Here is a 23,603-nt window from a genome sequence, read left to right on the forward strand (position 1 = left end):
GCACATTTATAATGTTCCTTGTTCCTTGTATCACCCATTGACGGCAGGCACTTATAGCATGTCTGCGATCTTTTCGGATTGGCTTTAATGGCGAACTGCTAAGGCGCTGGAAGACTGTGATTGCTTTGGGACGCTCTTCCATGTGTCGTCCTGTTGGATGGAATCCCATAAGAGTTTAGTAACTCACTCACACCAGCCATGATTCTTTTCAAAGGTAAAGTGCAGGTTAATTTGCTTTATGTATTTTTACATTATATTTTGTATTAATCATTTTTATATGAATTGTTTTGTGTTGTGGAACAAATCATCTGAGTTTCCACTATTTCTTATGGACACATTGATATACTGTATGAGTGCTTTGGACTGCAAGCACGTTTCCAGAACGAATTATGCTCGCAAACCGAGGTTCCACTGTAATTATCTGCGGTAGAGTCGGGAGCTTAGTTTTTTTATTTTTAACACTAGAATTACCAGAGCCTACGAAAAAACTCGTAATTCCGTCCCACCTTAAATCGCTTCTTAAATCCCTTCACACCTCTCCGCCAGCGTCCTTTGTCTTCTAAATGTGCTGATAAAGAGAAGCTAGGAGCAGCCGGCTATTCCACCCCCCACCAAATTAGAACGTGCACGAACTTCTCTCAGCTCATGCCTTGATTGAGTATCTGGGAGTGAAGTGGAGTTTTAGACTGGAAATAATAGATCGTTGTTTGGAACACACGCATTTCATGTCTGTTCCGTTTCTACAGTAATCTGTGTCAACACATTGTTAAAACAGAAACGTTTTTTTATATTCTATTCTGTATTCTGTTTCTTTTGTACTCCAGGGCACGCAGAGGAGAGAATAGTAAAGAGCAGTAAGTTCGGCGCTATATGCAATCATCAGACACTCCCCATCTGCCCGTTGTTTTGTTATACTTTTCAATACTTTTATACTGCTCAAGCGGGCATGCTCAAAAATACGTGTAATGCCACGAAAAGTGCACGCAGACACTTCATTTCGCAAACAAAACAAGTGCACTTTTATTCAAAACTACCTGTATAACCGAAGAAAAAAGAAAGCAAGTTACAGTAGGCGATTGATACGACAGCTTGCATGGTGCAATGCTAAGAAGTGCTGATTTTCATTCCGTGCTATATAAAATCATCACATTCAAATATTAACAGTTCCCACACACCCAAGGACCGTCCTTCCTACATTTACGACACGTGTACTTGTTGCCGTGTACACACCTCTCTGTGCTATGGTTTCTATTACACTGAATGAGCACCTGACACTGTACTTTCTTCCCTGGGGAAGGTCCGCATCAGAGAATTTCCAGTTCCTGCATAAATTCACACCGGATCTGACGCTGTTCGTTTTCAAATAATATTGCATTAGTGCGATTATATTTTCACATATATTGTCTCTTTCTTTCAGGTGTGTAATAGAAACCACAGCATAGAGAAGTGTGTACACTGCTTCTTACAGGAAAAGGCGATGGAAAAAGTGCACTTGAATAAAAGTGCACTTTTGTTATACTTTTACACCAATATATGTTCCTGTGTTTGAGCGACACGGGCAGATGGGGAGTGTCTGATGATTGCATATAGCGCCGAAGTTACTGGTCTTTACCATTCTTTCCTCTGCATGTCCTGGGTACAAAAGAAAAAGCATACAGCAACATGCGGGGACTGGCAGGAACACTCAATAAAACTGAATAAAAAGAAAAGCAAGTGACGGTGAGATACGAAGAAGGCAGCTTCGCCAGCGTTTGTGTGTCAGAACCGGGGGGGGGCGTTAGTATGCATCGTGGTACACTGCAGAGCTATAAGCGTCTTTAGTGAAAACAGCCGTGTCAGATGGGGTTGTATGGATTGATTCTGAACGCGACTGAGAGAATGAAAAGTGAATAATAAAAAAAAAAGCTAACCTTTACAAGGATCATAAATTGCACCGGCTGTTACAGACTGAAATCAAATGTATGCTTTTATTCTAAAACAGTAAGAATAAGAGCAGTTTACTTCTCAAAATGGAGGGGTGCAGGATCGAGCCCGTGACCCTTGATTCAAGCGGGGCTGAGTCTATTGAACCACGAGTCAGTTACAGTAAACTGGTGTCAATGTCGCATGTTAAAGGCGGCTTTTGTTTCTGCAGTTATATGTTTGAATAAAAGTGCAATTGTGTTATTCTTGTGAAAATGTTTCTTTGCTATTTGGACTTCAGGCTTCATACATTATATAGTTTATGCCTACATTTTGTCATCTACTACTAGAATATAAAAACGTTTCTGTTTTAACAATGTGTTGACACAGATTACTGTAGAAACGGAACAGACATGAAATGCGTGTGTTCCAAACAACGATCTATTATTTCCAGTCTAAAACTCCACTTCACTCCCAGATACTCAATCAAGGCATGAGCTGAGAGAAGTTCGTGCACGTTCTAAATTGGTGGGGGGATGGAATAGCTGGCTGCTCCTAGCTTCTCTTTATCAGTACATTTAGAGAACAAAGGACGCTGGCAGAGAGGTGTGAAGGGATTTAAGAAGCAGTTTAAGGTGGGACGGAATTACGAGTTTTTTCGTAGGCTCTGGTAATTCTAGTGTTAATAAATTTGCAAAAACCTTAAGTAAACTTTTTTCACATTGTAATTATGGGGTGTTGTGTGTAGATTTCTGAGGAAAAAAATTTATTTAATCCATTTTGGAATAAGGCTGTAATATAACAAAATGTGGAAAAAGTGATGCACTGTGAATACTTTCTGGATGCACTGCATGTGTGTGTGATGATGGCGAACAGGTTGAGACATTCCTGGAAACCATCTTGCACATATGAAGTATGTTTTGTGAATAATTTGTTTCCGCCACTCAAAGGTTAACATAATTTTGACTGACCTTATACAAAGTATATATATACACAGTCATATATGAAAAAGTTTGGGAATCCCTCTCAGCCTGCATAATAATTTACTCCACTTTCAACAAAAAAGATAACAGTGGTATGTCTTTCATTTCATAGAAACATCTGAGTACTGGGGTGTTTTCCGAACAAAGATTTTTAGTGAAGCAGTATTTAGTTGTAAGAAATAAAATCAAATGTGAAAAACTGGCTGAGCAAAAATGTGTGTACCCTTGTAATTTTGCTGATTTGAATGCATGTAACTGCTCAATAGTGATTACTTGCAACACCAAATTGGTTGGATTAGCTCGTTAAGCCTTGAACTTTATAGACAGGTGTGTCCAATCATGAGAAAAGGTATTTAAGGTGGTCAATTGCAAGTTATGCTTCCCTTTGACTCTTCTCTGCAGAGTGACAGCATGAGATCCTCAAAGCAACTCTAAAAAGATCTGAAAACAAAGATTGTTCAGCATCATGGTTTAGGGGAAGGCTACAAAAAGCTATCTTAGAGGTTTAAACTGTCAGTTTCAACTGTAAGGAATGTAATCAAAAAATGGAAGGCCATAGGCTGTTAAACCCAGGTGTGGCAGACCAAGAAAAATATAGGAGCGGCATATGCGCAGGATTGTGAGAATGGTTACAGACAACCCACAGATCACCTCCAAAGACCTGCAAGAACATCTTGCTGCAGATGGTGTATCTGTAACATCGTTCTACAATTCAGCACAATTTGCACAAAGAACATCTGTATGGCAGGGTGTTTTATCTTGGTAGAGTAATATATATATTGCTCTACTTTCCCCTATTGTATTATTAATATGTAGCCTTAGAATACCTAATCTCACAGACTTACCACTGTATATAACTTATCCCCACCTTCCCTTCTATATTTATAACCTCAGGCAATTAGATGTAGTAAAAAGACAAGCAGGAGTTAAGTTACACATTGTGGAAACCGTACCCCCAACACAGACAGACCGACACCAGGATGTATGAAACAGGCTCCTTTATTTACTACACCACAATGCCTTCTCTCATTAACTCTTTCCTTTCTTCTTCTTTCTCTTCTTCTTTCGCTCTTGCTCTTTCTCTCTTTTCTCTCTCTCTCTCTTTCTCTTTCTCTTTCTCTTTCTCTTGGACCTCCTCCTCCTCCTCACAAGCTTCGTCTCCTTCCTCCCAACTCTGGCTCTCCGTCTGGAAGGAGGCGGCTCCTTTTATCAGGACCCGGATGAGTCCCAGGTGCTCCCCTTGACGTCACTTCCTGGTGTGGCGGAAGTGTCAGGAAAGCCCCTGGAAGCACTCCGGGTCGTCTTAGAACTGTTTCCGGGAGCACTTCCTGGTGTGGCGGAAATGTTGCCATCCAGGACTCCCCAACTGACGGCGCCCTGGCGTGGCCACGTCCTCTCACGGGCATCCCAGCTCTGTCTCCGTGGCCCCAAATAGACCGGCGGCTGCCCTCGTGGCGAGGAGAAGTATTGTCCCCATTGGGGACTGTCCAGGCGTCTCGGCCGGGCAGTGTCCCCGTACATCTCTGACACTGCCCCCTCACCAGCTGAAGCCCATCCGGCAAAGCGGCCGTCCCCGAGGGTCAACAGTTTCCCATTTCGGGGTCCCGGCGTACCATCTTCCATGGTCCGGACCTGAAAAAGAAGACACAGGTGCGGAGATGTCGTCCCGACGCCGCTAATGGCATTTCTGCTCGGGGCATATGGACAACGCCTCCACAAATGCCCAGCTCCATGGCACCTGTAACACCGGCGCACCCCTTGTAATTCAGGTGTTCTCCGGGCCTGAAAACAGGCGGGAACGCCCGTGCCGGTATCCATTCAGGTTGGCTCGGGGCCGCCCTCCATTGCCTCGGAGAGATCTCTCTCGCCGCACACGAGCTCTTGCTCACTCTTTTCGCCCTGTCCGAGACCCTCCATTTTTCTCCGGGGCCTCCCGTTGCTCTGGGGTGCCGCAACAGCTTGGATCCCCTTATGAATTAAAGCGGGACCCCTTGCCGTTTGCACCCCTCTCGATCGGGCTCCGAGCACCGCCGCTTCTTGGCGCGGGTGGTCTGGGTGCCGACACGCCTACAAGCCGGCACCGCCCCGACTCTGCTTGTACTGCGGTCTCAGTACTCGTCCCCCGGTCTACTGTCGGAACCCTTGCTACTTGAATCCCTTCCGTTACATCCAGGTTCTTTTCGCTAAGGATTCCATAATCCTGTTCGGTACCGTGTCACTTACCTGTACCGGCGCATCAGACTTACTGGAGAATCCCACGTCGCGCGCGTTAACCACCCCATACGGCTCTCAGGGCGCGTCCGTAGTCTCCTCCAGCGTCTTGAGTACACTCGTCAGGTTCTGTAATACCTGCAAAGAGGCTGTACAGGACGAAAGACTTTCTCTAACTCCTGTACAGCCAATAACAAGTCACTTAAGCCAGCCGGCACTGAAGTCGACGTTTCTCTGACTCACCTGCCGGCTGGGAGCCATGGAGCTCTTGCGCATGCTCCGTTGGGTCTTGGTGTCCCAGGATTGGCGTTCGTTGGTCCCGCCTTCTTGTACTCACCGGCGGGGACACAACACACACCGTCCAATCCCGTACTTGTTTTGGGGAGGAACTTCCGGTCTTCCAACGCTCCCTCCACCCTATGAGCAGACGTCTTCGGGGAAGAGACTTCCGGGCAGCTTCCGCCCTGCAGCCATTCTGCAGTCGAGAACGGCTCCTCTGCCGTCTCCCGCCGTCGTCTCGTTGTCAGACCACGGGTCGGCATGCTTCGGCCACAGACGCGGATTCGGGCAGTCCCCTGCTAAAAAACATGACCAGGCGACCGCAGGGTAAGTCCCGCCAAGCGTATCACCCTCCGACGCGAGACTTACCTCCCGAATCCCGTCTTCTCGAATCCGCTGTCGCTGGGCGGCTTCTTCCGCCGCCCGCCGTCCGTGCAGCCGCAGCGGCGACGCCGGGTAGAGGCGTCGCTACCTTCAGGGCCCGGTTGCCCCTTTTCTTCCCCATAACAGAGACGCCCGTCTGGCGTGGTTTACAGAGGCGTCAGCGCAGGCTTGCGTGTCGCGGCGGTAGTGCGCCTTCGTCTGCTGTGCGGGGTTGGCTCCACAAAATATTTATAAAGACGGGGTCCCCCTTTTAGCAGGGGTTAGTCCCTGTTCGGGCGCCATTGTGGAAACCGTACCCCCAACACAGACAGACCGACACCAGGATGTATGAAACAGGCTCCTTTATTTACTACACCACAATGCCTTCTCTCATTAACTCTTTCCTTTCTTCTTCTTTCTCTTCTTCTTTCGCTCTTGCTCTTTCTCTCTTTTTCTCTCTCTCTCTTTCTCTTTCTCTTTCTCTTTCTCTTGGACCTCCTCCTCCTCCTCACAAGCTTCGTCTCCTTCCTCCCAACTCTGGCTCTCCGTCTGGAAGGAGGCGGCTCCTTTATCAGGACCGGATGAGTCCCAGGTGCTCCCCTTGACGTCACTTCCTGGTGTGGCGGAAGTGTCAGGAAAGCCCCTGGAAGCACTCCGGGTCGTCTTAGAACTGTTTCCGGGAGCACTTCCTGGTGTGGCGGAAATGTTGCCATCCAGGACTCCCCAACTGACCGGGCCCCCTGGCGGTGGCCACGTCCTCTCACGGGCATCCCAGCTCTGTCTCCGTGGCCCCCAAATAGACCCGGGCGGCTGCCCTCTCGTGGCCGAGGAGAAGTATTGTCCCCATTGGGGACTGTCCAGGCGTCCCGGCCGGGCAGTGTCCCCGTACATCTCTGACAACATAAAATAATGTACTGTATTACTGATAATATTCATAAATAATAACAAAATGCAAAGTACATTTGAATATTGGCAACCATACAACCTGATAAAATGGTGGTGTGTAATTCAGGTGGCACACAGACTTGCAGTTACTTAAAATGTCTCTAGTTAAGGCATCGTTGGTGCTCAGCTTTCAGCCACATGTCTGTTCAATATGGCTGCTGAGCTGTGCTCTTCATTGTGTTGTCTTCATCCTCACAGGTTAGCAAGAGAAATGCTTCTTCATAATATGTGGGTCAGAGAGAGAAAATGTGGTTGAGCAAGTACATTTATAGATGTTCTCTCCAATTCCTAGAACCAATAGGACATCATGGTACTTAAAGGCCTCTGAGACAAGCCAATTCCAAACAGCCATATCTCAGACCAATGAGAGAAATAGTACATTTAACACCTCAACCCCCCCAAGACCATATGTTAAGCTAACCTGGCTTTGTGTGGGAGATTAAACTGGTTTAAGACACATCCCCCCAAATCCTGTCATAAAATTACAAAGAGACAGTCGTAAAAAGGGGGATGGGGGAAGGCAAACATGAATACCTCTCACCACTTGGTTTGCCTAAATTATAAATAAAGACATACAAAACATTTATCAAGTTATATGTAAAATCTCACATCACAACACAGGGTGATGACAAAGAAGCCCTTTCTGCACTCACGCCACAAACAGAGCCACTTGTTGTATGCAAATGCTCATTTAGACAAGCCAGATTCATTTTAGAATAAAGTGCTTTGGACTGATGAGACAAAAATTGAGTTATTTGGTCATAACAAAAAGTGCTTTGCATGGTGGAAGAAGAACACTGCATTCCAAGAAAAACACCTGCTATCTACTGTCAAATTTGGTGGAGGTTCCATCATGCTGTGGGGCTGTGTTTCTAGTTCAGGGACTGGGACCCTTTTTAAGTTGAGGGTTGGGTGAATTTAACCCAATATCAACAAATTCTTCAGGATAATGTTCAAGCATCAGTCAAAAAGTTGAAGTTATGCAGGGGTTGGATATTCCAACAAGACAATGACCCAAAACACAGTTTGAAATCTACAAAGGCATTCATGCAGAGGGAGAAGTACAATGTTCTGGAATGGCCGTCATAGTCCCCTGAAATCTATGGAGTGATTTGAAGCAGGCTGTCCATGCTCAGCAGACATCAAATCAACTGAACTGGAGAGATTTTTGTATGGAAGAATGGTCAAAAATACCTCCATCCAGAATCCAGACACTCATCAAAGGCCATAGGAGGTGTCTAGAGGCTGTGATATTTGCAAAACGAAGCCCAACTAAGTATTGATGTAATATCTCTGTTTGGGTGCCCAAATTTATGCACCTGACTAATTTTGTTATGATGCATATTGCATATTTTCTGTTAATGCAATAAATTTAATGTCACTGCTGAAATAGTACTGTTTCCATAAGGCATGTCATATATTAAAAGGATGCTGCTACTTTGAAAGCTCAGCCAATGATAAACAAAAGTCCAAAAATTAAGAGGGGTTCCCAAACTTTTTCATATGACTGTGTGTGTGTATATATATATATATATATATATATATATATATATATATATATATATATATATATATATATACACACACATACATATTTATATACATATATAGTGGTAGATAGGGGGCGCTCTCGCTCCCTTGAACCCTTGTCCACGACTCCAGACACCAGGTAAAAGTCCTCAAGTTGACTTTATTAAATTGCCACAGTGTACAAAACACACTCTCCACCACTATACTCATAAATCACAATAATACACTAAGCCAATCCTCCAGCTCCCAGACGCGTTGCCACCCTTACACCCAGCTCAGCTCGCCGTCTGGGAGCTCTCACTGTCCTTTTATATCTCCTGACCATGAAGTGTTCCCAATCCCCAGTCCATGTGATTCTCAATCACTTCCGGGTCAGGTAAATGTTCTTTTCTTCAACCCAGAAGCCCGTCGCTCTTCCTATGACGAACTTCCTGGTCATAGGGCAAGAAAAAGTCCTCGGTCCTCCCTGCAGCTCCCTCTTGTGGCCCCCATGGCATCCAGTAGGGCTGTGCATAAAAACCACATTGTCCATGATGCCCTGCTGGTCTTCTGGGGACCTCCATGCTGCAAGGAGGGCTCCACCTGGCAGCTTGGGGGTATTGGCCGGGATAAACGGCCAGCCATCCTCCACAATATATATATATATATATATATATATGGTATTGTGCAAAAAATTTTATGCAGGTGTGAAAAAATGCTGTAAAATAAGAATGCTTTCACAAATGTAAGTTGTAATTGTTTATTTTTATCAATTTGCAAAATGCAAAGTGAGCTAACAGAAGAAAAATCTAAGTCCAGTCAATATTTGGTATGACTACCCTTTGCCTACAAACCAGCATCAGTTCTTACAGGTACACTTGAACAAAGTCAAGGATTTAGTAGGATCATAGTCGAGTGTATGAGAAACCAATTATACCAAACAAGTACCAATGATCATCATTTTCATTGTAGGTTGAGACACAGTCATTAACTGAAACAGAAACAGCTGTTAGCTTAAAACCAGGTGAGGAACAGCCAAATCGTGCTACCAAGGTGAGGTTGTGGAAAACAGTTTCATGTAACAGGTCATACGAACACAGCAACAAGACACAAGATAGTTATACTACATCATCAATTTAGTGTAGCAGATGAAAGATACATCATGCTTACTTCCCTTTGAAATCAGAAGATGTCCATCAGCTCAGAACTGGCAGGAACCTGTGGGACCCAGGTACACCCATATACTGTCTGGAGAAGTTTGACCAGAAGAGTTCTTTATGGAAGAATTGTGGCCAAAAAGCCTTACCTCTAATGTGGAAATAAGGCCAAGCGACTCAGCTATTCACGAAAACATAAGAACTGGGGTGCAGAAAAATGGCAGCAGGTGCTCTGGACTAATGTGTCAAAATTTGAAATATCTGACTGTAGCAGAAGGACTGGAGAGCGGTATAATAATGAATGTCTGCAGGCAACAGTGAAGCATGATGGAGGTTCCTTGCAAGTCTAGGATTGCATTTCTGCAAATTGAGATGAGGATTTGGTCAGGATTAATGGTATTCTCAATGCTGAATAGTACAAGCAGATACTTATCCATCATGCAGTACCATCAGGGAGGTGTCTGTTTGGCCCCAAATGTATTCTGCAGCAGGACAATGACCCCAAACACACAGCCAGTGTCATTAGGAACTATCTTCAGTGTAAAGAAGGAGTCCTGGAAGTGATGGTATGGCCCACACAGAGCCATGACCTCATCATCATGAATTGTGTCTGGGATTACATGAGGAGACAGAAAGATTTGAGGCAGCCTACATCCACAGAAGACCTGTCGTTAGTTCTCCAAGATGTTTGGAACTTCCTACCTGCTGAGTTCCTTCAAAAACTGTTTTCAGAACTGCAGAAATTTTTCTAGGTACCCTTGCACACAAAGGGTGGTCACACCAAACATTGATTTGATTTACATTTCTCTCCTGTTCATTCACTCTGCATTGTTAATTGATAAAAATAAATTATTAACACCTCTATTTGTGCAAGCATTCTTCGTTTACAACATTTTTTGCACACCTGCCTAAAACCTTTGCATATTATTGTGTGTGTGCGGGTGTGTGTGTGTGTGTGTGTGTGTGTAATATACAGGGTGTCAAAATTCTGTTAACATTTGAATGGTGGAAACAATTTATTCACAAAACATATATGCAGATCACGCAGCACGGCAGCAGCTAGCAGACAGCCAGCAGCTGATCCGTCCGCATCTCCTTAGCGTGTGTTCAGCCACCCACAACGTGACCGGCAGAGACACGAAGTGGCTAGCATGAAGCACACCCCCGGGGGTGTGTGTTATGTATATTTAGTGTGTGTGTGCGATTATATGTATATTTGTGTGTGTGTGTGTGTGTATATGTATATATATATATATATATATATATATATATATATATATATATATATATATATATATATACAGTATATATATATATATATATATATATATATATATTATATATATATATATATATATATATATATATATATATATATATATATATATATATATATATATATATATACAGTATATATATATATATATATACAGTATATATAATGTGTGTGTGTGTGTGTGGTGGAGCTAAATCTGAACATTCTGCAAAGCTCAAGTACAGTAATGGGTTTTTAATGGGTTTTTACAAATACTTTGTACAAATATTTTTGAATTTATTTGTCTTTGGAAAGTAAAAATAAAAGTGCAGTATTTGTGCTCTGCCAGCTTGTGCTGACGTGACTGGAAGGCAATAGGAGACTGGAGGGGACAGAGAGTACAGACTATAAAGGAGTAGTACAACCTGATTAAAATAAATCTAGTACAAAGCTACTCCACTGTCACTATTTTGTTTTGATTATTTTTTTTAACCTTAACTGGTTTGCTACGGTAGTTTTGTATAAGGTTATAGTACTTGTCTTTATTTTACTGTTGGACATGAAATATTTGGAGCGGTGTTTCTTTGACCGGAAGTGACAGCCTACATTAGCTGTGGTGGTGTAGTTAGTTACTTAGTTGGCTAGTTAAACTTCAAGCTTTGCTCACTGCTTAGTCAGCCTGCATGTCACATTGTTGCAGATAATCCAGGTATCACACTAGAGAACTAGAGTGCTATTTATAATTATTCTAGCAAAGTTGCTGTACAACTATTTCAACTTAGAAGATGCAGACACAGCAGAGCTTGTTTGACCAGGTGGTTTTCGTAAGTGTCTCAATGTTGTTGCATTTCGTTACCAACTAGATAGATAGATAATTTATTAATCCCAAGGGGAAATTTACACACTCCAGCAGCACCATACTGATAAAAACAATATTAAATTAAATATTGATAACAATGAAAGTATAACAGACAGACAGTAATTTTGTATAATATTAATGTTTACCCCCTGTGGCAGATGCCTGGGGCTATGACTCGGCCAGGACGCCCAGGAGGACTGGAGGGGGGCGTGCGCCCACCTCAGACCACGTGTGGGCAGCCACCCTGGTTGCTATGGGCACAAGCTCAACCCTGTAGGGGCCCGTGGTCACCGCCAGGGGGCACCGCAGTGCCTTGGAGACCCTGGACCTCAGCACTTCCGCCGCACCTAAACTTTTTTTGAATCATTTGTAGGGATAATCATTACACTTCTATTTTGTTGAATTTTGTCATATTAGGGCAGTCAGCAATGTAAGCTGGCTGGCAGACTGGCAAGTTAAATACAGAGGTACTTACTAGAGACTTATTGTGGTATTAGTGACTCTCAAAGATAACTTTATTTATTTATTTATTTATTTAAATACACAGGTAATCCCCAGGGTACGGACATCTGGCCTACGACTTACGAACTAGGCCGCAGCGCATGCGCTTCAGTAACTGCTGTCATCTTTGGCTTGGGGATGCTGCAAACTGTGGCTGGAGGGGGACAATTTCGCTGTTCACGCAGTGTAGTGTCCCTCGGCGGCTCCTGGCGGCAAGCGGTGACCCATGGTCCATAGTTACCAGGGCCACAGCTATTGCTCGTGTTCAGGACCGAGGCTTGATGGGGCAATTCACTGCCTCCCCACTACGCCGTCATAGCTACTGCTCCTGACTGGGTGCAGACTGGATGGAGTGGAGGGGGGCGTTTCACTGCCCGCTCACTACACACGGCTGCCCCGTTTGTTCTCGGTGGGTGGCTGGTAATGCTGTAAGCAGTGAACCGGTTGTGGCTGAAAGGAGGCCATTGAGGGTGAATGGGGTGGCGGGGGGTAGCATTGTAGTGTGCTTCAGGTGGCTGCCTGTTGAGTTGGGGTGGTGGTGAGCGATTAACTACCCGCCTTTGGCTGCACCGTCTTCGTTCTCGGTGGGCAGACGCTGCAGGCAGCATACTGTAGTGGAGGTAACTGTGTGGTGAACCGCCCCTCACTGCCCCCATTCATTCTCAATAGCAAGCCTGCTTGTACTGTTACGTACATAGCAGGAAGTTGTCTCTTGTCAGTACATCAGACGTGTTGACGACAGGTGCCTTCCTGCTGTGACAGTGTGTACAGTGCTGTGCAGAAGAGCTCATCTTAATCTGTTGTCTTCACCCTTCAACAATGTCTCTGAAACACAAATCTGATGCAAGTGCTGGTGATACAGTAAAGAAGAGAAAAACCATCACCATTGAAAATAAAGTAGAAATAATAAAAAGGTCATAGAGAGGTGAAACTCCATTATTCATTGGCAGAGCACTTCGTTACAGTCGGTCAACAATAGCTTTTATTAAAATAATGTACCTGTTCTGACTTGCATACAAATTCAGTTTAAGTACAAACCTACAGTTCCTATCTCATACGTAACCCAGGGAATGTCTGTGTATGTACATATGTATGTATGTATGTATGTATATATATATATATATACAGTATATATATATATATATATATATATATATATATATATATATATATGGTGAAAAGGTAAACAGCAAAACTGCAGGAGGTTTAAATTTAAAGTTTAGCAAAAGCTGAAAAAAAGGATATTTCAGAATATTACAAAAGGACCTTCTTCAGGAAACAACTAATAGGTTACAACCTGCAGATGTTCTACAGCAATTATAGTAACTTCAGCCTTGCAAGTTGAAGCAAACAATTTACACAGGTGTCCCAACTTCTCTTAAGTACTTAAAAAACCCTATGTCTGTGTTAACGCAGTGTTGGAACAGACTGTGTTACTACACCATCTGAAGTACTGCTTGGATTATATTACAATGTAGAAAGTTGTAAAAGTGGTAAAATAAACTATTGTCGAACTAGGAGTTTTACCAGTCCATTTCTAGAAGGTTCAGGGAAATAATGAACCTTGTTGACTTTTCACCTGGTAAAACCCAATAAATGCTTTCCCACAGAGGCACAGGAATGGAAAAAAAGGAAAGTAGTGCATAATAAAAAGAAAAATGGGCACTGTAACATGACAGCGATAAGCAAGAATAAAGTAAAAAATATCCAGATAAAAGAAATAGTATTTTATAAGCAGCCTTTGTAATTGCAAAGTTCATTAAATATACACATCACAGAAGCACACTGAATATTATTAATTGTATACTGCTGCGCACAAGTGAATTTCATTGGGGCTACTTAGGGTACTGTTTAAAAAGTAATTAATTAAAAATTTTTTGAATCATTTTTCATAATTTTTAGGTAGAAACAAACTTAAGAGTATTACTTTACCTTAAAAACACATTTTAAACTCAAGTAAAATGCAAACCCATTGTATTTTAGACTGATTGGGCATGTCTAGGATGAATCAGGGTGAGTATGGCTACACCCAGGCCCACCTCTGGTTACACTTCTACTCGTGTGGCTTCTTTTGCATAACTGTTTTAACATAGCTCATAAAATGTCAGATGTTTTACAGTCATCCTCAATAAGTAGGGCACAAGCTTTTTAAAGGACCTCAACTGTTATTTGTGAAATTTCACAATTGCAGGGGTCTTCTGCCCCCAACCCTCAAGAATGTGAAGAAGTGACCTATACATTCACAACTTTCCTGCTCGCACCCTGATAAATGTATTTCCCATGTTCTAAGGGATTCAGTTATTAAAACAGTAACCTAAATATTACAATTAGCAGCTTTAGTGGGTGTGTGTGTGTTTTTTTTGTGGTTTATATATCTATTATGGGGTTTTGACAGTTAAGGTATTTAAAAATACATGTATTTTTTACTTTGAAGGACCTGTAAGTTGAAAATATGTTGCATCTCTCCAGATGCCATTTTGTTTTGCCTTGGACACCACCATAATATGAATTTATTGCCACAATGCAGAGACTCATTGTTAGAGGCTATGGTTTTATGGGTTGTGATGTACTGATGTGACTGATCAAAGTCAGCACAGTTCACTCCCTGATATTCAGAATTACAGAAAACACCACAAAAAGTTTAGTGAATGATTTATTTGTTAGTGATTTCTCTGTATATGAACTTAGTGCTTCAAATTTTTGATTTAGAATTGTAATTATAGACTCAATGTTAATTAACTTTTTGGATTTGAACCTTGCTTTGAGTTATACTTGATTTTGTGGTCCTTATTCAAAAATATACTGCCAGTTCCAGAAAACTAAGTGAACACAATAAATTATAATCAAAAAGGTTATTTGTATGCCATTTTGTGTTATTGGTAATTTTTTTTCTTTGATATTAGGATTAAGTGTGAATTATTAAGGTGTTACTCTAAATTCTAAATTTGAATCTTAGGCATAGCAGAGTTCTTAAGTCTAACGTGGATAAAGATATTAACAAGTGTTTATATAAGGAATAAATTGCTTTTAGGTAGTGGGAATCACTAGAAATTCCTGGAATGTCTATGTTATTTCCTTTGTTTTTTATTCTTTCATTTATCATCTGCTATTTCCATGTGATATGTGTAAAAATAAAAATGACACTTTCACAATCTATCTATTTATTTGGCAGATGACTTTATCCAAGGATAGTCATAACCTTTGAGGTATAATTGGTTACATTTGCTTTTACAATTTAGACTAAGGCAGGACAAGTGACTTGTTTTTGGTCACGCTGTCAGTAACATGATTTGGATCCACAACCTTAGGGTTTGAAATCCAAATTCCAAAGCCTTAACCACTATGTCATACTGACCATTTAGTAAATGACTTTAGGGATTCATTATTTATGATGATCTTTCCAGCATCAGCTGGAGAGTTTCATCTCTCCATGCATTTACTGAAACCCCTCACTCAAACTTAACTATGTTATCAGATGCCACATTTTACTCCCAATGGAATCTGGAGGACAAAAGAATCCAACTGTGACCGTGGTGCCATGGTACATGCACTGGACCATTACAATTAACAGATAACCAAACTTGCAATTTTTTGTTTCATTCATGACACTTTTATCAAAGTAAGATAGTGTTTTAATTAAAATATAAATGTTTTTATGTGACTTCTTAAGAAATATTAGATGCCTTTCTCTGGAAAAATGTTAAAACAATATAAAATAAAATATACCTTCATGATTAAGTAGCTTGAATACAGTGCTATAGTATTAGAACTAGAAGAAAAAATATATTTTTTAAAATTACAATGATACAGTATGAATTGGACTTATTAGTGCTTAACTGCTGTACCTTAACTGAGGAAATGTGAACATTTACTTAACTTTCATGCATCTAATACATTTTTTTATGCTCAATAATTTTCGGTCATGCTGTGTTGAACGTAGGCCATTCAACAGGGTTGCGTGTAGGTGTGTTTAGCTGGAATTAACGGATAGTGACAGGTGCTTAAAAGAAATCTACTGAATAATATTACTATAGTTATTTTAAGGAAGCTATTGACATCCATTACTTCCTGAAAGTGTGGCAAATGCATATACATTATATCAGGTTTGTAAAGAAATAACTTTGACCTGAAAAATAACAAATATATCCTTTAATTATATTTCTGTTTTTATTTTTGATACATTTGCAAACATTTCTAAAACCCCGTTTTTCCTTTGCCGTTCTTGGATATTGAGTGTTGCTTGATGTGTGGAAAAATGAATTTAAATGAGTCTGCAACATAACGAAATGTGTAAATGGGGAAGGGGTGTGAGTACTTTCTGAATTCACTTTATATATCCTTTTCAGGAGGAAGCTGCGTATCAGCAGTATTCTGTGGCGACTTCACTCCCTTCTGTAGTGCTTTACAGTCCTGGGTTGAATGGGTGCCATACTAGTTACTGATATTATATGTCACTGTGAATATCTATTTTTACCGATTGCTTATAAAAAAACACATTTCTCCCTGTACAAAAGAAAACAAAAAATACACCACCTCAGTGACTACAGACCACTCCTATAGTGATGAAATACATGAATATGTTGAGAGAACAGTGATGATACACATTAAACACAATATTCCACCTCCACTCTGTATATCACCACAACAAGTTCTTAGATGAAGCCATGTCCCATGTACCTAACACAACTGTATAATAAAATAATGGCTATGCCAGAGTATTGTTCTTAATAATTGAACAACGTGATTACCAGAAATCCACCCATGTCTATCTGAAGGGGTTGCCATCTACTTAGAGCTCTGCACATTCAATGTTTGCCCTCAGCAAGCTCCTATCTGTTTCCACTTTGCACACTTTTTGTTGTTCTATAGCCCATGTATACTCAAAGATGTACCATCTAATGGTTGCTGAACCCTTTCAACTCTGATTTTTGAATTACATTATTAATCATGTGATCTTTATATGAATTAGGTCATGGATAATCCTCCTAAACGATCAAGGCTGCTATCAGTCACAGACATCCAGCTTTATTATCTATGCTTAGAAAACCACATGCTGCACTCTTCTGGTTGAGTTAATGCTGGTCATTAGTTTCTTTCATGTACTTTTGATGTGCCTGCTGTGTGCATAAGAGGACATTTTTTTAAAGAGAGCTCCTAAATACTCATCCAATATTGTAGTACTTATTTTATCTCACTGGGTATCTTTTATGTACTGTTTAGTGGAGGTATAGATTTCTAATGACCCCTGTTGAACACATTGGTTTCCACAAGCATTCTTATTTCCTCAAGTGTACTTCTCTCTATTCATTTTTGGGCTCTCATTATACAGCATCTGCCTAATAAGTGCCCATTTGTCCTGCTAGGCAGTTGGGGCTCAAGAAAATAGTTTGGATTGTCTCCCTTTTCAAAATTCTGACGTAATAATGAGTAGGATAGTTGGAGGAACAGCAGCAGAAACTGCTTAGCAACAGTTTAGTTTTGCTACTGAATGCATTTGCAGATACCCAGTTAGCTCATAACTCCGTATAAAACTGTATTTAGGAAAAATACAAGACATTAATTAATTTCCATTTCAGCAATCTATGAGACCAGTATGCTATATAGTAATTTTAATTGTAGCATACAAAAAAAAGCGCAAAACAAAATTGTTAATAAAGACAGAACATAATAAAACAGAGATAATAAAAACTTGCGCAAAAAGACAGTTTCCCCTTTGGGATTAATACAGTGTATCAAATCAAAAGTAAAATATATGTCAACCTACATTTCCCTGATTGATTCACTGACTGACTACCAATAAATTCTAGGAAGTTTGCAGCCAACCTAAGAAGAAAAGTTCTTCAATAATAGATCAATTCTCATAGCCCTAAGGCCTAGAGAAATGCAGCTTCACCAAAAAGTTCATTAATCACAAAAAGAAATTGGGGAAATCATTACATTACATTACATAATTAATACTGTATTTTGTAATCTAAACTTTTTAAATATATCTTAAGAATTCAGAACTGTCATCAAATGTCTCTCATGTTCCCACAAAATTACTGTATTTAGCTGGCAGTTTATACTTATCACTTAGATTCAAAAAACATTAGTATTCTATAAATGTATACTGTGTGCTTTGTTATACATTCCATAAAAAATGCATTGTCTTGCAGAATGCAAGCTCCAATTACATATAGTATTCTTATACATATTGTACCAAATTGCATATAGTATTCTTTTATATGTTGTAGCTGAGGAACCCCATTTCTACAGACAAGAATGAAAAAAAGTAATATCTTTAAAATTGTTTCTCTGTTGAAAATGATTCAATAAATATGAAGAAATCCAACAAGGAACAGACCCTGATAGGCCAACAATGTTAGACAACTATTACCTAATTTTCTAATCTTTGCTCTAAAGTCATGGCAGGGCTTAGAATATCATTATCAACACAAGTTAAAGCAGTTTTGCGTTGTGGTTGCAATTGTTTACACTTTCCTTGAAAATGTAGACAAAATAATATTTAAATTAGAAATGTATCCATAATTCTTAAACATTTGGATCTGCCCCCAATTAGCATAGGAACATTAGCATAAATAATCAATGAAATCAGAAAATGTTCAGTTAGTAGGTTGATATTACTCGTGAATATCACGGAAATGATACCCAAGTTTAACATGTGGACCTAATGTAGTATCTGCCAGGATTTCACTAGTGCCCAAAATCATTTTAATAATATCTGCTGGTATTATTTTAAATATATATATATATATATTTTTTAATTTGTCCTCCAAAATACTAATGTTTGAAGTGAACTAAATTTTGCTGTAAAATAGATTGTTTGAACCTTTATTGAGTGTCAAGTTTATTTTCTGATTTTTTTTTTTTTTTTAACTGTCAACAAACACATTTTTTTTCCAGTAAAATTGGGCTCCTCTTTTCATGATCAAAATAACCTGTGAAAAGCAGCATCTTTTACTGCTGCTCTTTAAGAAATTAAGATAATGAAAGCAGTAGGAGTATAGCCTGACAGATTAGTCACTTACTGGTAACATGCCCACAATGGAAGTTGCACACTGACAAATCATTATTTTCTACTTTTAAAAATTTCAATAAAAGAAAATAAAACTACATTTTGAACTGATACAAAATTTAGAAATGTTTTGTGATTTACTGGGATTGTTAACACCTATAGAATGAGAGCAGTGTATTAGGAAAATATACAAAACATACAAGATAAATCTAAAACAGTAAAACTAATCCATAATTGAAGTTGCACAGAAATTTTTTTTGTTTTATGATTCACAAGTTCACCATTGCTTTTTTATGAGATATGAAGTTTCAAAGTTAAACTTTCCTGGACAAATTTCCTAGAAGGTGAAATAAAATTGGTCCACTGGGAGTGGTGTTGTTTCATACAGACAGACAAACATGGCAATCATAATAGGTGTTTTTTGTACAACATTTGAAAGCACCTACTGTAAAATAAGAAGTTAAGTAGGCTGAAGATGGATTCATTCCATCAGTGATTTGTTTTTTCTATTTTGTAATTTATACTTTTGAAATTTTTTTTCCTTTCACCTTCATGAATTTTTTTCAGGTTGGAAAGAAAGTTTTGTAAACATATTGTAAATGTTCTTTGGCTTATTTCCATTAAATATAAGTACTTTATCATTAAATACTTAAAAATCATATAGGAGAAGGACCCTTACTTCTTACCTGCACAAGGTGAACTCTGTAACACCACAGTTACTCTATACATGAGTGCTATATAGGCAAATTCAAAGAATCTTGTATTATATTACAATATACTGAGAAATGTTTACCAAGTAAAGCTTTTTTGAAAATTTACTTTGGCATGTTGATCTTTGAATTTCATTAATTCTGATTTTACCCACTCCTTGTGCTCTGTATTCTACAGTCTGGTGAAGTAAGACCATCCACCAACCTCACTACCTCACTACCTGATTATGGCAGACTACTGGGAATGGTTGTTTACACATCTTCATTAGTGTATCCACAGGCTGTGGGGGGCCTGGAACATTGATTGGTGCGTTCACTTTTAAAGGCCTTTTGTTGCATCCCCTTGAGTGCACTGGGTTGTTTCCTCTTGATTTCTAGGGCGTTATGCTTGTGGACATCTGGATGAGACCAGTGCATTTTTAGTGTGCTTTTAGGTTTTAAAATATAATAAATTAAATAAAATAAGTAAAATCAACTTTGCCTCCAATATCTTGTATAACACTGCTGAATAAATTCAACACTGACTCAATTGGTTGCTATCTATATAAGGTACTTTTCCTAAGTAATTATATTTTAAATGTTATTATATAATTTTGCCTGTTTTCACTTGATTTCATAAGTGGGATACTTGCAACAGCTGTGATATGATAGATTCAATATTTGAGTGTTATAATATTTTTAAAACTGCTGTCTCACAAATACGGAGATTAAATCTTACCTGCCCAGGATACAGTCTGGCTATTCTTTCCAAGTCTGTGCGGGTTTTCCTTTTGTTTTCCAAATACATACAGAATGGTAGGCAGCTTTAATTTGGCCGTTAATAAGAGAGTGTGTTTGCATTAATAGGACCTGCAAAGGACTACTGCCCTGTCAAGAGTTAGTGTCTGCCTTGTGCCCAGTGCTAACAGGCTAGGCTGCAGCACTTTTGAGATGTTACAGTATATTTAGACAATATGAGTTAGTAAATTGATGGATGAGTTACACGTTTGCTTTGTTTTGATCATTCTAAAACAATGATTTCTCACTGATACATTAACAGCAAAATACTTTGAATACTGTTGATCAAAAATGTGCTACATGCAGACTCTTTGATTAGTATAAACCTCAAAAGTGGAGGGGTAGAGAGCAGACTACTGACTATTTTTACTTTTTACATTACCCAATAACCTTGGTTAACTGTCAACAAGAAGAAAATAAAGGAGATATAATGAAATGGAGAATGTTGGTCTCCTTATTTTATTACTAAATAAATGAGCACTTTTATTGTAAATAAACTACTTGAACCTGTAGTTTCAGGGTAACTGGCAGGCGAAGAGCCGTGCGGATTGCCTAACCTTTAAGGCATATATGCGAAAGTGTGAGAAAAAGGAACGACCGCTTCCCACAACAGTAACTGTAAGACAACAATACATGTTGTGTTGTGCACTTTTTTCCATGTTCCATGTTTGTTTACTTGTGTATGGAATGGTGTGAGACCTGACATGTTGGCTTTAACAGGCCTTGTGGTGTCTATTCCTGTCATCCTGTGACTTCACTGCCAAACCCACCCTTAGGCATCCCTGTGTTATTGCAAACCCCCTGTCGTGTGAGAATGACCTGGTAACCGGAATAATATATAGCTGCTTACAGTGCCTGTAAAAGATGCAAGATAGCCCAAGTGAAAAGGTTTTATTACAAGCATCCTGTATTTTTATGTATTTAATTATTGTTTCCACCCACAGTACAGTGTCTTGAGTGCACTGCTAACTTCAATATAATGGCATGTGATTCTTCTTTGATTTGTGTCTCCAGCCACACCTTTAACAGGAACCCTTTCTTTAAAACTCTGCACGGAATGACTGTACACAACTCTAAAAAGCATTCTGTGCGTGCTTGCATGTTTGGCTTTGTTTGGACTTCAAGTCCAAGAAGTACCTCCATAGTCAACGCAGTTTGAACAGACCTAGCAATACCAATATGAAAAGTGTATTTTATCAGCTGAAAAATGAAAAAAGAACAATTGATAGTGTAGGAGAATCATCTGAGTCTGCAGATAACATGCCCACAAGCACAAAACAATACAATGCATTCAATTGTCATTGTGAAAAATGCTATCTGACATTTCACCAATCAACACTACCTATCACTAAGGGCTGCACTACTGACCTTGTTAATCCTTAATGCTTGCATTGCATTTTGTATTGTGACAGTAACAGTTTCCTTTGTGTTTCTATTGTTAAAAGCAGTATTAGTCTTAAAACATATCAAAAAACAAACAGCAACATTAAATAATAAATTCTTTGAAAAAGTCATATTCTATGCTCTTTTCCTGGTGAGGATCACAAAGACCAGTAAGGGTAGTAAAAGCAGAACCTTTATCCAGTGGCGTAGCTAGGTGGGGGGCGATCTGCCCCGGGTGGCACATTTTTGGGGGCGGCATTATTGGCCACAAGGCTCAGTACAATTTGTGTATAAGCAACAGGGCTTGGAAAAATATCACTCATATATGAAAAAAGTCAAATTCCCTGATTTTTAACCACAAATGCTTGAAAAATAATGTTCAGACTGTCCTTCTGCATCGGACACAGCAGTTGAAATGTATGAGGCAATGACAAAAGTAAACATAAACGTTACACCGATAATAATTTATAGGAAGACAAACAACTAATTTACAATTTATAATTTCGTTTTGTTATTAATCGGAATGGGTTCTTGCTCTGCGCAGTAAACATCCCCACCTATTACTTTGGTTCTGGTTTTCGTACCGTAATTATATTAAACTAATAATTAGAACACGGCTTATCAGTGCGTCTATACTACATTCTTGTCTAGTTGATACTTGTAAATGTATATAAAAAATATTGCTGTTTCTTTATATATGAATAAATCTATGCAAAATGTATCTTAATTTTTCTCTATACGTCATTTTAATTTTCTATTTAAATAGTTTAACATATTCAGATATGTTGGAGGGCGGCAAATTGAAGCCCCGCCCCGAGCGCCACGAACTCGAGCTACTCCACTGCCTTTATCCCCAATAACTGCCTTTATCCCGAATACCTTTATTAAAATTTGGTACACTTTGGCCTTCTGTGCAGAGTATAGTGCTACATTTGCCATACTAGTTGTTTAAAGGCATGTAGAACAATTTCAAAACCTATTAAATATTAAGAACATATATTGTAAAAAGAAGTGCAAAAACATTGCATACAATTAAATTCAGGATGTTAGAAATTAACATTAAAAATAAAACTATCAAAAAAAAAAAAAATATTCATTTTACATAAAAATTTAGCACATTGGATGGTAAAATTAAGGCTGAAAGGTATGTAAAATTATCATTAAAAAGTGAGTGTGCAGAACACCAAAAAATGGGTGCATGGACATGCATTTCAAAATGGAAATTTCATCTTGAAAACAGAAATACAAGGAGTCCCTGGAATGTGAACAACAGCATAGTCAAGGATACCAAGACAATCAAATTGTCAATGATGAGAAACTAGCATTACACGTGGCCATGTGGGCTCCACTTCACAGCCACTGCCTTCCAATATTTCACTCTGTTGTGCATTCTTATGCACTTGCAAGTTGGTGGGGAAATGGAGATCACAATTGGCTTATACTGTAGGAATCACACTGGGGTCCATTTCACTTAGAATAACGTCCCAGCTATAGGATCTTGCAGGAAAAAAAAAATAAATTTGTTGTATTTTACAGATATTCTGATATTTATTTGTAAAATTTACAAGGAATAACCCGATGTTTTCACCACCTTGTGGCTCCAGCTGACTAGTTTAGAGTTCTGTGCCTGGTCATTGTCTAGATAAATTTTGCACATCTCCCATGCTTGCAAAAGGTTTGTTTAAGATGCTCTTTTTTTCAATACTACACCCTAAAAACATGAAGGACTGTTTACTTGGCATAGGGATTATAAC

At 39.5% G+C, this 23,603-nt stretch overlaps 1 protein-coding gene across 2 annotated transcripts in view; it reads left to right on the forward strand.

Moving 5' to 3' along the window:
* map6d1 (MAP6 domain containing 1) overlaps positions 1 to 23,603 on the forward strand; it is a 67,130-nt gene that overhangs the window by 26,427 nt on the left and 17,100 nt on the right. The window contains exon 3 of one of the 2 annotated variants that reach the window (XM_039761660.1): positions 20,980 to 21,084. The exons of the other annotated variant lie outside the window; for it this stretch is intronic. Coding sequence (XP_039617594.1) covers positions 20,980 to 21,084 — 105 coding nt within the window. The remainder of the gene's footprint in view (positions 1 to 20,979; positions 21,085 to 23,603) is intronic. 2 annotated transcript variants of the gene reach the window in all.

This window comes from Polypterus senegalus, chromosome 1 (assembly GCF_016835505.1).
Source record: "Polypterus senegalus isolate Bchr_013 chromosome 1, ASM1683550v1, whole genome shotgun sequence".
Classification (NCBI taxonomy): domain Eukaryota; kingdom Metazoa; phylum Chordata; class Cladistia; order Polypteriformes; family Polypteridae; genus Polypterus; species Polypterus senegalus.